Source organism: Anser anser, assembly GCF_964211835.1.
Source record: "Anser anser genome assembly, chromosome: 11".
Taxonomy (NCBI): domain Eukaryota; kingdom Metazoa; phylum Chordata; class Aves; order Anseriformes; family Anatidae; genus Anser; species Anser anser.
In genome coordinates, this window is record NC_139732.1 from 13,487,811 (window position 1) to 13,504,114 (window position 16,304).

At 39.5% G+C, this 16,304-nt stretch overlaps 1 protein-coding gene across 9 annotated transcripts in view; it reads left to right on the forward strand.

Moving 5' to 3' along the window:
* Positions 1 to 16,304, forward strand: part of LOC310879849 (uncharacterized protein) — a 196,228-nt gene that overhangs the window by 61,612 nt on the left and 118,312 nt on the right. For 2 of the 9 annotated variants that reach the window (XR_014571164.1, XR_014571165.1), the window contains exon 2: positions 7,781 to 7,871. The exons of 4 other annotated variants lie outside the window; for them this stretch is intronic. Coding sequence is in view for 2 of the 5 variants with exons in the window: in XM_083794788.1 (XP_083650914.1) it covers positions 6,110 to 6,115; positions 7,781 to 7,871; positions 9,515 to 9,667 (250 nt within the window). In the remaining 3 variants the exon portion in view is untranslated. 3 more of the 9 variants (XR_014571166.1, XM_083794788.1, XM_083794787.1) reach the window with 3 other exon arrangements.

Below are 16,304 nucleotides of genomic sequence, written 5' to 3' on the forward strand. Positions count from 1 at the left end.
CCCATCTCCTCAAATACTCAGATGACCTTCAGTTCCCCTTTCTTTAGTAATTCCAGGCAAGTTAATGGTTGCTACTGGAGGTTAATTAAAAGGTGGAAAGATGCCCAGAGAATGGGAGGAATGTAGTCCCGGTGAATAAGTCATGGAACAGGAAATGTGAGAGGATCTGGGTTCCAGCACCACCTCTTCTGCAGAGCTGGTGTGTCTTTGCTGTGTCTTTTTGCTTGTCTGTGAACTAAAGCTAAACAATTTGCCTCTGCTTTAGAGTATCTGAGGTTTGTGAGTGAAAATGTCTATGTAACTCCTAAGCAAATCTTATAAATTGCTTTTTATGTTGTGGGACCATCTCATTTCAGATATAAGCTCTGTAAATCCATAAAGAAATCTTCAGTGTTCAGGAGAAATTATTTGGAACTATTTGGGAATGAGTAGCAGGATTTCAGATGCAGTGAAACTATAACAATATTACAGTGCTGTAGCATTTCAGTTCCTCAATCACTATGTGAAAAGAGGACTTAATTTTGAAAATTGCCAGGGGTTGCCAGACAGCAGAAACAAATGAAAACATTATTACAATTAGTGGAGGTAACTTTATTAAAAGTAATGGGCAATATGATTGTACAACTAGTATTTATGTATTTATCCAAAGTTGTCTTTCTTTTTTTTTTCTTTTTTTTTTTTTTTAATTTGCTGAGGGGTGGTAAGGGAAGGTATAATGGCTCAGCAGGTAGTTAAAAAGGTGCTTTTCTGAGAATTTTGTCTTGTAGTGGAAGCAAAATCCATGTGTAACACCCAGTGTGCCAGAGGATGAGTTCCAACCCAGCCTGCTGTACTGCTGTGTTCCAACAGCAGTTTTAATAGACATCTGCTAAAGGTCTGCTAGGAAAGGATTCCAACTTTGCTCAAGTATATATATAGCATGAAGTTACATTTTAGTAAGCTCATCTTCTGTTTATTTAACCACAAAGATAGATTTTTATTTTTATTTTTTTTTACTTGACAGTCAGCTGTTAGCCATGTTTGCTGACATGGGCAATTCAGTTGGAGATGTATTTTTTTTTTCATTGTTTACTTTCGGTTATCTCTGAAATCTTTTATGCTCCAGTTGCCGTAAGGAAAGCTGCAAAACAGCAAGTAAGTAAATCTCAAATGGTATGAATTCTGTGACATGTTCTCCAAATCCCAGATGGGAATATGTCAGGAGGAAGGGGTCAGTCATGAGTATATGAGCAATCAAACAAAAAAAAAAAGTGTCTCTCCAGTTGACCTTGTTGTGTTCCAGTTAAAGGTTTTTTGCTTGGTATACTGCAGCAGATAAAGGGCTAGGTATGACAAGGAGAGCAGGAACTTTGTTTTTGTGGAAGCTAAAAGGATGGTGGTTCTGCAGGGCCCAACTCATGGGAAAGTTGAAACAAACAAGAAACTCCTAAGCAGGTTGGGGTCTTGAAACATGCTCATTCTGCTGTACAACAGGAGAGCTATCACTGATGATGGCTATACATGATATCCTAGGACAAGTTTAAGCCCCACTGTTTAATGTTGCCATTCATGGAGCCCCACTGTTGCTGTGGGGGTGAATTAGTGATGTTGCTAAGGCAGCAGAGCTTCTCAGGCTCCTTGCTGCCAGCATTCAGAGCTGCTGTGTCAAGGCACTCCTGTGACTGCTGGTGTCAAAAAGCAGGTTCTTGAGCTCTGGTTCTAGCATGTCCCATACTGTCTGAGCACTGCTTTTTCTTTTGCAAAGAAGGTTTCCCGTCACTTCTGACAGTGCATAAACCTTTCGAGAGTGAAACTGAAGGCCAAGGTAAGACGACATTGTCTGAGAATCACACCACTGCATCTCTGTTGATCCCAACCCATACTGCTGATTTTTCTTTTGCCCCAGCATAAAGAATCTATGCTGTTAGTCTGGCTTGTCTTGAACTAGGTTTCCTAGGGCAGCTGCAGTTTAGTATTACTTCTTGGCATCTTACACCTCCAACTTGAAAAGAGTATGCGTCAGTGGTTTTTTATTATTTTATTATTTTTTATTTTTAGCTTTTGAGACTTATCTAGATTGAAAGGTGATAATAACTTAAGTGTTGCTAAGGCAATTTCCCTTGTTTTAAATACTCACTTTAATCTTTCACAGTAAATCCCTGGAAGTTCAGTTTGAGATTAGAGTGAAGAAACACATTAAAAATTCAGTAGTTAAATAGAACATGCAATAAACTGGTGCAGATATACCTCTGAATTTCATAGGCAAACATTAGGTGACAGCATGCAAATTGGGCAGTGCATATACCTTTGTGTACCTGTCTATGCAAGTACCCCTATGATACCTGTCCATGCAAGTAGCCTTATCAATATGCAGTATTTGCATATGCATATTTCTTTTTTGCACAGAAAACATTCTTCACTGTCTGGAATTTTTACCCAAATTGTACTTTCACTTGTAAAGCTTTCATTAGACATTGTAGAAGAATGAAAGGTAAAGAATTGCTCCAGGAATTCACATTCTGAAAATGCATTATTAAGATACAGACAAAACTTGAATGTCTGTGTATGTGTCACGGGAGAAAAGAAAATCTCAACTGTGAGAGTCCCTAGGCAAGAAGCATGGGTATTCAGGAGGGTAATGCTGGTCTGCTGTGGAAGATACACATCTAGCCAGCTGGAGAATGAAACTGTAGCCAGTGCCAGTAGTGTGAGGACAGGGGACAGATCTCAGCTAGCAGAGCTGTACTGTTCCAACATGTTCAGCTTGTCTGCACCTCCTCCAGTAACACAGCACTTGCTTTCTCTGGCTTCCTTCTCAGCTTGTACGATACCCTCCAGGCCAGTCCCTGACAAACATAAAGCCGGACTGAGCTGGACTGTCAGCTGCAGAAAGTGTCAACAAGAAGGTTCTGATTCTGTGGAGCAGATGACAGCAATTATAATCTTGCAGAAGGTGCCCCAAATGTGTTTCATGACTTCTTTGCTCATGAGATTTATCTGCCCTTATTTACAAATCACTAGCAATAAAATCCCAAAAGACAGGATGACAAAAATCAGATGGCTGGTGTTTTTGCAGAGGTGATGTATAGGCTGACCTACTTGTGTATATCATGTATTGCTTACGCCAGCATGATGACTGATTTCAGTGGTACAGGCAAGAAGGGTTAATGTCACCCTTTGGCAATGGTATTGTTCTTAAATCCCACATAAGGCCCATGTAGAGAGTTTCAGTGAGACTTCAGCACTGCATAAGACCTGCCAAGAGTTTTTGTGCTGGAGGAGTACGGGTTGGCAGGATCAGCCCTAACACGTTAAGTGCTGTTTATGATATTATTATTACTTTGTGAATTCATTTCCCACAGAGACAGACTGGAGATGCAATGTTCAGATTCAAACTTCCTCTGTGCTCTGGGGTGTCAGCTCCATGGTTTAGTTTTGGGCCCATTTCAAATGTCTAGTTATTAACAGCTATGCTCAGTATTGTGTTTATAGACTATACTGTAAACTGTATGAAGAATGCAAACAATTGATTTTTGTGAAAAGCCTAGGAAGATGTTATTTTCAAGAATAAAGGGAACATAATCACCCTTCATAGGTAAGATATGTTATTTACACTATGGGGATTCATGTCAGTACATTTTAAGTAAGTTGCTTGGCTGAACTTGTTATCTAGCTGCCAAGAACGGAAGTGAGAGAGAAGAGCCAGTGAGAATTATTGGACTCTACACTCCAAACTTACATCATGTAAACATTTATAACATGACTTTTATTTTCAGCATTGACCATTCTGGTGGGGGCCTCTTTGTTGCTTTATTGCTGGCAGACTGCTTTTGATGGCACTTTTTGGCTTATCTGTGAGGAAGCAGCAGTCCAACAGACCTGGAACTACATGATATTTGCAACATGTACAATTAAGATTTCTAGTCATCCCTTTCTCTTTCCAGGTTCCCAGCAACAGCCAGCTGCTTGGGTTTAAGCACTTCCTTATGCCCCTACTGTTAACGTTGACTTGCAGTGACCGATGGTCCCACCCTGCTTTCTCAGCATGTAGTGGTGAAATCAGTAATCATAGATGAGAGAAAGAGGCTGACTTTTCCGTTTCTCCTTAGTCTCACAGTTAAAAAAAAAAAAGGATATCGATTCCAAGTATGTAACTTTCCATCTCAGAATACCTACAGATAACAATTCGCAGTATACCTGGCAACATTTACGTTAGGTCAAGAAGCAGTCTTTCAGCAAAGTCCATCCTTCCTACTGGCATCAGTAGCGCTTTGGTCTTCCATGATATCAAGATATGTTCCTCCAAAATCACATCAGTTCACGTTAAGGATGAAATGCATAAGTCAGAAAATTTGTTTCTTTTAGATGTATGCTCTCTGTGAAACTACACAGAGCAAAGCAGAGCAGTGGGGAAGAGAGGAATAACTGAGGTTTCTTCCTTTGTGCAGTTTTCAGATTTCTGATGATGCTACAAGTATCTGACCCAGTTCAATTACGTGGGTGAACTCCATAAGTTTTTCTTACCATTTGTTGCAGTTCATCAGCTTTGTAGCATTTAGGCGGTAGACACAGCTCAGTTTATACACAAGTTTTGTTTGTTGTTGTTGTTTTCAGAGCCCCTTAATGCTCCTCACTGACCCTTTTATAAGCTATAACTTTTGCTCACACTCCATAAGTCAGGCAGTCTTTAGTAAAAGAGCCTATCAAGAAAAAAAATCTGGGATCCTTTCCAGGGAAAGGCATGTATAATAGAGAATTCTGGCAGTTTTTCATCTGGCACTAATTTATTATTTCAAGCTGGCTTGCTCTTTAGACTATAATAAACAGTATTTTACATCTAACAAATCACTTTTAATATCCCTGACCTTGACAATGTGTATCTACTATGGGTTTAAAAGAAAAACTCTAACCAGAAAAACAGTGGGTCACAAACTGATGTAATCATAGTTCTTTAAGTTTCAGCATTCCTAGTGAAATGAAAGGTGCATGGAAGAATAGGTGGTTTTAATAGAGATATCTACTATCTCGAGCTATGCCATGCATGCTAGGTTTTGAAGAGCACAGTCTTTATGTTTAGTCTAAAAGAATTTAGATGATATAATAATGGAAGATGATGATAGATTCAATGAAGTGACAGCAGTGTTTTGCTGAAGTCAGGAGGCTGCTGTTCCTGCACCCTTAAGAATTCAAACAAATATTGTATCAACACATATAAGCTGCGTTTAAATGAGAGTTACATTAATTTTTACGTTACTTTTTATCTCAGGTTAAAAAAGATTGTTCTTATTAAAAAGCACTTGTAAGCCCCCAAAAAACAACAATGTCAGAAGGTTGTCCCTGGCACTGTGCTCATCACATCCCTGAATGGGAGAAAGGATGAGAAGATGAAATGTGTCTTGGTTTCATAACAGCAGAAGACTACTTGCTTCATGATTCAAGCAACAGGCTGACTCTTTCCAGTTCTTTAATGCCATTTCTAAGCATACACGTAGAACATTTCAGACTTGCTGAAATGTGATACTGGTCAGTAGGCAGAAGTTTTTCATCTTTTTCCAGCTACATTATCTGTATTTTAAAACTATAAACAAATTAGGGGAAAGGTAACATGGGTAGTCGTTTTGCATAATTTAGAAGCAGCTGCTCTACATGTGTGCACACACCTACACAGAGCCATGTAACAGACAGAGTAAGGTGTGTCCATTTCCAATATGTTTTGCATTATCTTAGGAGAGTTACTGATAAAAGAAAGTTCTAAGTACTAGTTTGTTATGACCATCCAAGTAGTAAAGAAATAGCTCCTTATTTATGAAGAAATGGCTTCTTATTTCTGTAATACTATTAGTATATGTGCTCCCAGGACTGCTAACCCACTGTTTCTCTTAATAGCCTGCACCTGACTTCAAAGCTTGCTGAAATTAAGCTTATTAGTTCTACTCATGTTGTCATTATGCAGACACCTGTTCAGTGTAGTCCTTGTAGTCTTTTTTTTTTTTTTTTTTTTTCTTTTCTCCTCTTGGTTCTCCTTCTCCAACCCTTATTTAAGGTGAGGCTTGGCTCCCTTGTGGTTTCTTTTTGTTTCAAATGTTAGGAATTTTGTTTCTAGCCTGCACTGCTGGTATTTTTCAAGGGCATGAAGGTGGGAAGTGTTTCCCAAAATAAATGATAAATGCTTATTGCAGAATATTACAGAGCTTTTGTGATTTTAATGCTTTAGTGATTAGATTAGCTTGGTATTGCCTTTCTTTAGCATTTCCTTCCAACATCTTAAGTGTGTATGTGTGTGTACACATTTGTAAAATGTACATTTTCAAGGATGTTTTTGATATAAAACTTGAAAAACATAAGAAGATATTCTTCATTTATTATTATGGAGATTATACAGGGCTTTTTAACAGTGTAAATTTAAGGTTGTCTGGATGTACTGTTCTGATTTTATTTAAGAAGACAGGAAAAGAGAAGTTGTGAGGGTTTGTAATAGCTTTCCAACTCTTAACCATCTTGTACTTATCCTGTGTAACAGAGGGGAACTATAGCTGACCTTTCCAAGCTCTGATCATTGGGGCACCCAAAAGTTTTGTTTCAGAAACTCTGCAGTCAGGGATGTGAGCACAATGTGAACACACTCAAAGAATTTAAAGCACAATTCATTATGATTTTTTTTTTAATGGGAATGTTGGATAAGTCCTGCATCTCATTCATGCACGCGTTTGCTTTGAAGCCAAGAGATTGATTGTATGACCAGACACTGGTTGAATGTATATAAAATATTGTGTAAGTTTACAGTGCTAAATAGAGGAATTTAAATAATTGTAAAACATGTAGATATCCAGTCATGTTGGGTAGCCCCGGTCTGGTTACCACAGCAAAGAAATTAGCTTTCTGTCTTGGTTGTTGAACTAAAGTTAGTGAAACATTTGTTGTATGTGAATGCAAAACACCACCAAAAAAATAGCTTTTGAAGGAAACAGTTTAGCTAAAAACGTGCCAGATGCTCAGACTAAAATACCAGTTATCCAATTTTCTTGTGAAAAGTTAATCTCCTCTTACATTTCAACCATGCTGTGTTATGTGAGGTTATACTGGAGTACAATGTGAAGGGATGGATCATGCCATATTGTCAGCAATACAATGGAATAGCTTATATTTGAATGGAGAAACACATTTTCAGATTTGTTGCCAGGAAGATTTGCACATTTTATGTTTCAATGTTAAATCAACAAGCTATGCTGTTGAAGAACAAATTAACATTGACTGAGGCCAATGCTATAATATCTTCCCTTAAAGTACATCCTACATATTAATTAACATTTGTAAAGCACTTTGAGGTGCTGGATGAAAGGCAGCGTAGAGTACAGAGCTGTTGCTATGATAATTAGTTATCACATTGAACATGTGAAGCTCTGTATGAGAGTGTTGCAGACCATTATTTATTAATTGTTGCTTTTGCCTGTGGCCTTCTGTGTTCTGTCCCTTACCTACTGTGTTACTGCCCTTATTAATTATGTTCTTTGGGCTGGAAGGGAATGCTTTGACCTGTGTGGCAAAGGCCATAGATTTTCATCAAGTGATACCAGCAGGAATCATTATCTTCTAGTAAGGTACCAAGACATCTGACCTTGATGTAAAGGCTTCAATCCCACAATCCTAACAACTTGCACTATTAAAAATACATGACATGTATTTTGCCTGTCTAAAACTTCTGCTTCCTTTGTGTCCTGTTATGCTTTTGTCTGTAAATCAAAGGCTATCATTTTTTTCCCTAACATGGGACACTGAGCAGGCCAACTGTCTATCTTTACAGTGGACACACCGAAGCGGTACACTGGTAGTACCGACATCCTGGGCCTCTTGGGTCTTGGCAGCAGCCTGGCTACAGCAGCGGTGGAGCCCAGGTGAGCTACTGCTGCTTGAGGTGGGGGGGAAATTATCCTGGTGAATCTGCGTGCTAATTCAGCTAGACTATTTCCCCTGCTCAAACCACGTTCTTGAAAACTATCACTATTTTGCTATCCATTGTGACTGCAAATTTCTGTGTAGACATACCCCACGGACAGATCCCTTCCTAATCTTTTCGTCTGTAAATAGATTGAGCTCCTGAAGAGTCTGATTAAAAGGCGGATTTTCCGGAGCTCAAATTATTTTTCTTGTTTTCTTCGGAACTCTGTCAAATCCCCTTTGAAGATTGGGTATAAAACTCATGGCACTACGTTTTGTCACAGTGCTAATGCCATCTTTCTGCCCTACTGACGTTCTTCTGTTTATATGTGCAAGGAGTACTCATGCTTTCTTTATTGTTGCATTACAACAGTATTCCAAGTTCACTTCATGTGAAAAATGGAGCCATGGATTTTCTTGTCTAGTAGACTCTGTATCATATTTACAGTGATTAGAACAACGTTATAATCGTTAGCGCTACATAAAGGGAGAAGCTGAAAAACGTACTGGGCTTTGAGAGCTGAGGCCTCAAATTCGTGGTTTGATAATTCCTTTAGAGAAAATGCAGTGGTTTTCAGTGCTGTGATATGTCTGTGTATCTTGCTGAGTATGTGCCAGTGCTGAAATAGGAAAAGCCCCAGATATAGGCTGGAGCAGTAGTTGTGGACTAAACTACTGTGGAGATGAGGGTAAGAGAGTCCACAGAAGTGATGAAACCAGTGTGAAACAGTGAAGTGGGAAATAAATATATTTTTTTGTAACTGTATTATCTAGTTTAAATATAAGAAGCAGATTTTTCACTTTTCCAAATGACACTGCATGTGAATGCAACTGGACACCAAGGCGGTAATAATCTACTTGGTGCACATGAGATTGGATCTCACTGTTAGGAAGAGGGAGCATATTCATTGAAATACAGCCCATTCCCATGACCCTTGATCTCCGTGGTAGAAAACTTCTCAGTAGCTCAGTTCAGCATGGGTTTTTGGCTTTTCAGGATACTAGATTATGGATAGGAAAGCCCAGTCTGTGCTCCCATTAGGCCTATAGCTTTTCTGAAATGAGCTTTGGCAGAAACCAAATCCAGAGCGTGGCTTGCTCTTTTCAGGGCTATGAAGCAAATCCTGCTACTGGTTTTGTACAGGGTCACTGGAAGCTGAGTTTGGGCACTTGCTTCCCTTTCTCTCTTATTTCTGTGGTTTCAAGGAAAAAGTAGAAAACCTGTACCCACCGCTCAGGATGATAAATATATAAATAAATAGATAGGGTGCAAAGGTCATTTTGTCACTATTCCTGCTCCAAGATATAATCAACTCTTCCTAGAACTTTCAGCCAGAGACTTCTGCAGCTGATCTCTAAAGACATACAGTGCCCGGAGGTCACTCTGTTCCCCAGCCATTGTCAGTGGTGGAGAGCTCTTCCTAATAGGGAGTTGCAACATCCCTTGATAACAGTTCATGTCCTAGAAGAAACCTTTTACAGAGCTGAAAACGCTTTACCTAGTATTTGTTTTTCTGTTGTTTGGACAGCTTTAGTTTTTTTTTTTTTGTTTGTTTGTTTTTTTTTGTTTCCTTCTCTTCCCTCCACCACTGGACTGCAGTGCCACTTGCCAATTGTCAAAGGCGAATTGCAGCTGACAGTCAGAGGAGTCCAGGTGCCTGCATTGGCACTTTATCCGTGCCAGCCATCAAGTATGGGGGCTGTGGCACACCTTACCTTGTCCGGCATCTCTCAAACCTCTGCCACACTGAGGGTGAGTTTCCATTGCCTAGTCCTTCCTTAACCATTCCTATCCACTCTTTGGCCCACAAAGGAGACCTTGAGGGAGCTTGATTTAACTGAGAAATGTAGTTAGTGTCAGATAGACCTCTTCCTTTGGTGTGTCCCTTGTTTTGTGTCATGTGTGTACCCAAGAATGGCAAACTTTTAAGACCACTGAGACCCTTGTACACAGACCCCACAATGTATGCTTCTCTTTATAAATGTACTGAGTCACTTTTTTTTTTCTGCTCTGATTTGAAGGTTTTTCCGAAGTCTGATTGCTCTGATAATTAGAAATGTTCTTTCGATTATCAGCTGACATTATTCCAGGCCAGCTTATATTAATTTGTCAATGAGCAAACACTGTTTATGAGTTTAAATGGTTTTTTCTCCTTTAGTGCTTATTCCTGCAGCTGTACTCATAAACAACGATCTCGTCTCTTCTTGGCATTTGCTAACCAAGCCAGCTCTTTGAGCTCTCTGGATTTCCTTTTCATGAGGCTTTCTCTTTGCCACTCTTATCCTATGACCTTCTTTGCACAGACATACCAGTTTCAAAGGATGTATCGAAAAGGAAGGACTGGATTTTTTTTTCTTGTCCTTTTTTACATGGCACTGCTATTTCCCTAACTGCTGGAAAAGGCTTTTTCAGTCCGTTGTGGAACTGCAGTTGACTTCGGTTTCGGTGTTGTGTCATTGCTTCATAACCATTCCATGGGCCAGGTCCTAATCTGTGTTATTTCAAAGTGACAAAACTCCTAATTTGTTGCAGTGTTTTTGTCATTAACCGAGCACTACACGGCTGGGCTGTTTATGACTTTCAGATGCAAATTTTTTAGCATAACTATTCTGTGATTGTTGAGGAAGTAAAACAGAAAAATAGAATATACCAATGCTCAAAGAAGACTTATTTGAGACATGAATACTACGTCACTGATTCTGCTATGTGTTCCTAGAAATGACCAGAATACATTCTGATGATGTTTCACATGTACCAGGCAATTAACACACTATATTCAGTATTTCAAAAATATTCTTTACATTTTTTTTGTGTTTGGAAATTACCGTGGACTTTTGATTATGGTGCTCTTTGTAGGTGAAAACTGCTTACCTAACCTGTACATTTCGGACATGCAGTGCCTGTCCCTTGTGTGTGTATAAATCAACAGAAGGAGCGAGTCGGTACAGAATACAGACTTACAAACAGTATCATTAGACCGAATACGAGATATGAGATGGAGGGGAGTAGTACAAAGATTTTACTGGCACTTACTTGAGACTGTTAGTATTACTCCCTTGACTTCACCATTTATGAGACTGTGTGGCTCTCCCAAGCTCATGCTGATAAAGCAGTCACCATCCCATAGTATCTGGTAATTACTGTGTCTACACCAGGTATTATAAATACAGACAGAGAAAGGAAGAGAAAAAACAATGCTGTGCTAAAAGATTAAACAATGACAGAATTAATTAGTTGCAATTGATGAATTTGATCATGCCTACAAACACCTTTAATTCCTTAAAAGCTGTTAGACAGATGTAAAAGCTCAACCTGTGGAAATGGAGAAAATTCTTGGATTGCCTCACCCTTGCATCTATCTTCAAAAGCTATTTCTAATCTTGCACAGGCTGTTAATGTGGAGATAGTAGCAGTTATGAAACCTGGGCTAGATTCCAGATATGTTGTATCAAAGTGTAGAATGAAAAGGAAATCAATAGTCACTCCTCGAGGAAAGTTATGCCAGAATTGTCCAGTATGGTCTAGATTAATCAAAGCCATAACAGCTTTTTTTCATTAGTAGAACATTAACAAGTAAACAACATTCCTGTTTTGTTATTTAGCTATACTAACCTTTTTCAACAGCTAGGCCCAGTGATAAGTCTGGATTTTCTCTGTTTATAGAAAACTGGTATGTCAGCAGATAATAGTACAACTCAATATTTATGGAGTGCTGGCTTTCTGGAAATGGGGAAACTGGAAGTTATTACTAGAGTAGTTCATTAAAATGTAAACAGGAGTGAGGAGACAGCACTGACAATGTTTGTTTATTTATTTTTGCTATTGTCTGATTATACAGCAATGTCATGGCTATGGTGTGAAAGTGGGAGTTGATCTGGGCAGAAGTTTTTCTGCTGACCCCCTGAAAGGAGGTAAATAGCAGCAGCGTGTAACGCTGCTTCAGTGACACCTTGGTGTATGGATGTGGTGTGACACATCCCAGCATCTGCGTGAGCAGGACCTGTTTTCTGACTTTGATATCTATCTGTATTTAAACCAGAACTGTTCTATTCTTGGGGTATCTGCAACGATCTTTTAAAGAACCTGTGACAATGGAGAGGCCACACAATGTTGCTGTGATTTAATTGACCAACATGCATTGCTTTATGAATACCAAGTAGGGAGGTGTATTTTAGCTATTACGTAAGCCTAGCAATAAATTTATTAGAAGATGACAAACTACTTGGCCTGTAAGAGTGAAAAAAAAAGGAACAATACTTGTTCTACAGAGTTTATTATCTGTATGAGTGAGAGAGATCTCGTGCATAATTAGATAGTGAGCCATATATATTTTAACTATTGTTTTTAAAATTAACTTCCTCCTTGAGTTGTGTTGCTCAAGCTTCTGTGAGGAAGGATTTGAATGAGCAGAAGATGGCTGAACAGCACAGATAAGCAAGAAGAGGGAAAATAAAAGTGTTCATAGCATAAATGGGCAGCATGGAAGTGACAAGGTAAAGACTGGGAAATGTGTGTGATTGATTTGGTTGATTCAGCAGTTTGTGGGTTCTTCAGCAGCACTGAAGCAAGAACTGTGACGTCTAGCATTTTGTACTGAAATGCTTGTAAGATATCTCAAGATTGCTTTCTTCCAAATAAGACAAATGCAAAAGTTTCAGCTCCCTATATATCAAAGCAGAGCTCCTTTCTGCGTTTGTAAGAATTTCAGAAGTCCAGTGGTACTTTCCATTTGTGGCAGGGTTTGTCTTGGTGTGAGGGGCCAAGGACTTTTATCCCCTCTTACTGAATGCTCCCCGGGACAGGGGAGTGTTGCTCCAGGATTCCAGAGCTTGCAGCATTTCTTTGGTATTCTTTGTACACAGCTTTCAGAGTGTTTTTGGATGAAAAGTACTATGCAAATACAAAAGATTAATAATTAAGATTGTGTTGATTTGCAATAATTGTGTGTAATGTAGTGCACCACAGGAATTCCTCTTTTGGGCTGACTGGTCTGTTGCTTTTTTTTTTTTTAAAGACAGGTTAATTATAAGATTCATAACCATAACTATGCAATTGTCACAGGATAGGCAATCCTATTGATATGCATAAAAATGATTTCATGAATCACAATGACTTTTGGCTCATTTAACCAGTCATGAAAACTCAACAGCAATCTCGTGTTTTGTAAGGTTGCCCTTTCCATGGGTCACCACAGAAGTAACAGGGATATGGTGTACTGCAGCAGAGGGCTCAAACCACTCTGCAGCTGTGTGGTTGTTCCTGATCATGCTCCTGAAGTGCCGTTAGACCACTCTGTGCTATATTTCAAGAGAGGACATTAAAACACAGTAAGGATAAATAATTGGAAAAATCCCATTTTTCTACTGGTGGCATAAAAGAAGCCAAGAGATGGTTTAAAGGAACACGTGAGCTGTATTTTATGCTTTCTGTAGTCTCCAGTATGGGTAACTTGAAGTCCTGAAGATTTATGTTTACTTTACACACAGGAGCTCCTCACTATTAAAGATACAAAGATCCACACTCTCACACAGCCAGTCCCCTTGAACTACCTAGGCTGCTCATGTGCATCAGGCTGAATGGGGTTGGGGCTCAGCACGTTCCTCCGTCCCTCAGTTGAAGTGCTCTTAATTACTAGGTAGAGAACTGCACCTTGACACCAAGAGCCGTGACTGGCTCTGTGTAACCTTTGAGTACTGTTCAGATAGGCTAAAGTGCATCAAAAAAAATCAAGAAACCTTCTCCTGTAAGCCAGTGTGGCTCAGGATTGAACTATGGTTAGGAATATTAGCTGTGCTATTTTTAATCCACATTAGGAACTGAAAAAGTGGGCCACAAATGCAGGCAAGATCATGAAGTTAGCCAGCTGTAGTCTTTTCTGAGTGATACTTCACAGCAGTCTCTGAACAGCTTCACTATTACATTTACTTATATTGAATGATTTTGAACATGTCTATGGATGAAGAATGAGGTGAATGAATGAAATCATTGCTTGCTGTAGCCTAACTAGATTTCTTTCTTTCTTTCTTTCTTTCTTTCTTTCTTTCTTTCTTTCGACAACAACATTTTTATACACAGTTGTGAGGGAATAAGAGAGCTGAAGAACTGCTGAAGCACCTTCAGACTGAAGAAGTCTGAAGAACCTGCTTAACCTAAGGGTGTGCTCGCAGCTTGAGCGGGGCTTGTGCAGGTATCTTCAGATCTGGTTCAGGATCAAAGCAAACCTTGGTAACCCCAGCACATTCAGACTGAAATGAGGGAGGGACAAGAGAATATTGCCAAGAGAGAAAATCTGAATTCTGGCAAATCTTAAATGTAGGTGGAAGATGGTAGATAAGAAGGCGTGGTAGAAATCAAGCTAGTCCTCCTACTCCCATAATACAGTGGAAGAAATCATGTGTCATGTACTCTGGATGCCTGTGGTGCCAGAAAGAATAGGGTGGGGTTAGCTCTTCCTCTTTGTATCTTATTTTTCCCTTTTCAGCTTTCTTGCCTTTGATTTTGGCTTCTCTTTGCATCTTCCCCACTGCTGATGCCTGAATTCTCCTGAAACTTCCTGTGCCTGACAGCCAAAAGACCACTGTTTCTGTTCCTGTCTCTTTTTCAGATCTGCACAAGAAATCAATTTTTGGCTTGATCTCCAAGATTAAAAAAAAAAAAAAAAAACCCCCAAAATTAATCTGCAAATCACTATGTTACAGTTTCTGTTCACCAAATTTAAAAACAAATTGCTGCTGCTTGTCAGGTGAAATTCTCCTTTTGTTCCAAACATTTCAAACAGTTTTTTGGTAAGTTTGTTTTTATCCAGTTGCCCAGCAGTTAAAACAATTGCTCTGGATTACAGATGTTTTGTTCCTATTCTGCTTGCCATGATTGGAGGCAGCATCTTCTAAGAGAGCACACAGCTGCGCTCACTGGCATGCAGTCTGGGCTCCCTCAGTTGCTCTCAGCCTATCCTTCTGTTGTTTCACTTTGCAGAAAATCTTAAATACCCACTCTTCAGCAACTTCAACCTTTTCATCCCATCTTGTCAACAACCAGGTAATGGAGTAATTTTCTCCTTGCTCCATCATCCTTCACACATGCTGAGTAAAAGTCTTTCATACAGAGTGAAATAGTGTTAACCTGAGGGACTGCTCCTTTCCTCCCTCTCTGCACAGTGCAGCCTTCTAAATGCCCAAGGGCAAGGCACTTCCAGAAACGTTGGTTCAGATGCCATCAGCCAGAAAATGCAACTGATCCCACACAACCTGAATGAGCGTGCTGACAGCTGAGCTTCTGGCTATAGGGGGGTTGACACTACCACTTCCTCAGGCAGTTTTCTGAGTCTGCTCCCCCTCTGCCCCTGATAATTCTCTTCAGACAAAACTAGTTGACCACTTAACAGTTTCAGGATGACTAAAGCAGAATTTGCCAGTAAATTCACCCTCCTCCACTCTACTGCTGACCATGCTCCTTCATTGGAATTCTTGGTTCTTTAACATGTCTCTCAATTTTTTTTCTTCCTCCTTTTTATATTTCCTTTTCCTGGTTACCTTCTTCCCCATTTGTGAGCTCTTCTGAGTTGTCCGTCCACCTTGTTCAATGTGACTCTGCTCTTTTCTTTGAAGTTCTCACTTTCACGGCTGAAGTCACTAGGACACAAATTCTTCAGGGTTGGGCCAAAATACCTGACATCTCCAAATAAACTCCTTAAGTGATAGAAAGCATTCTAGGTAGGCTAGTTAGCCCAAAATAATTCTAAAAAGTATGATTCCTCTTTTCTCTGCTCATCCTCTGCACACTCAGAGAAACGTGCAGCTCACAGCAGTCACTCTGCATTTCAGTGTTCTCAGGTGCTGCCTCGTGAACAATGAGTTACTTAACACCAGTTGCCAAAACAAAGCTGGCATAAAACCCATGTGAGACTTTCCAATTGTTCTCTGAGTTGTCTTTAAAATGTTCTTTTAAAATTGGGTCTAGATTTGGGCTTTGGAGATCAGGGAAAAAACATCTCTGTTTTAAGCTCACAGCTACTACGTGTTTTTGGAAAACAAAACCAGAGAATCTCTTTGAAAGTGTTTTCCTTTAATCTTTGCCAGCAGTAGGGGTTCAATACTAAGTTGTACCAGGCAAAGCACAACAAGCATCAGGCAACTGATGTGTAAACTGATCTTGCAGTGATACCCTCCCACCTGCAGCGCGTGATGGAGATGTTAAAGGTGAACAAGCAGAGCTCCAGTCTGCTAGAATTATTCTATCCATTTCATTACTTAACTCCTGTAGGTTGGGATTATTTTTCTTTTGTATTTAAACAGAGCCTGAAACAATAGGGTATGTTTCATAATATGTGCTATCAGAATACAAACATGAATGAATGCAATTAAGAACTTGATTGACTTTCTTAGCTTTC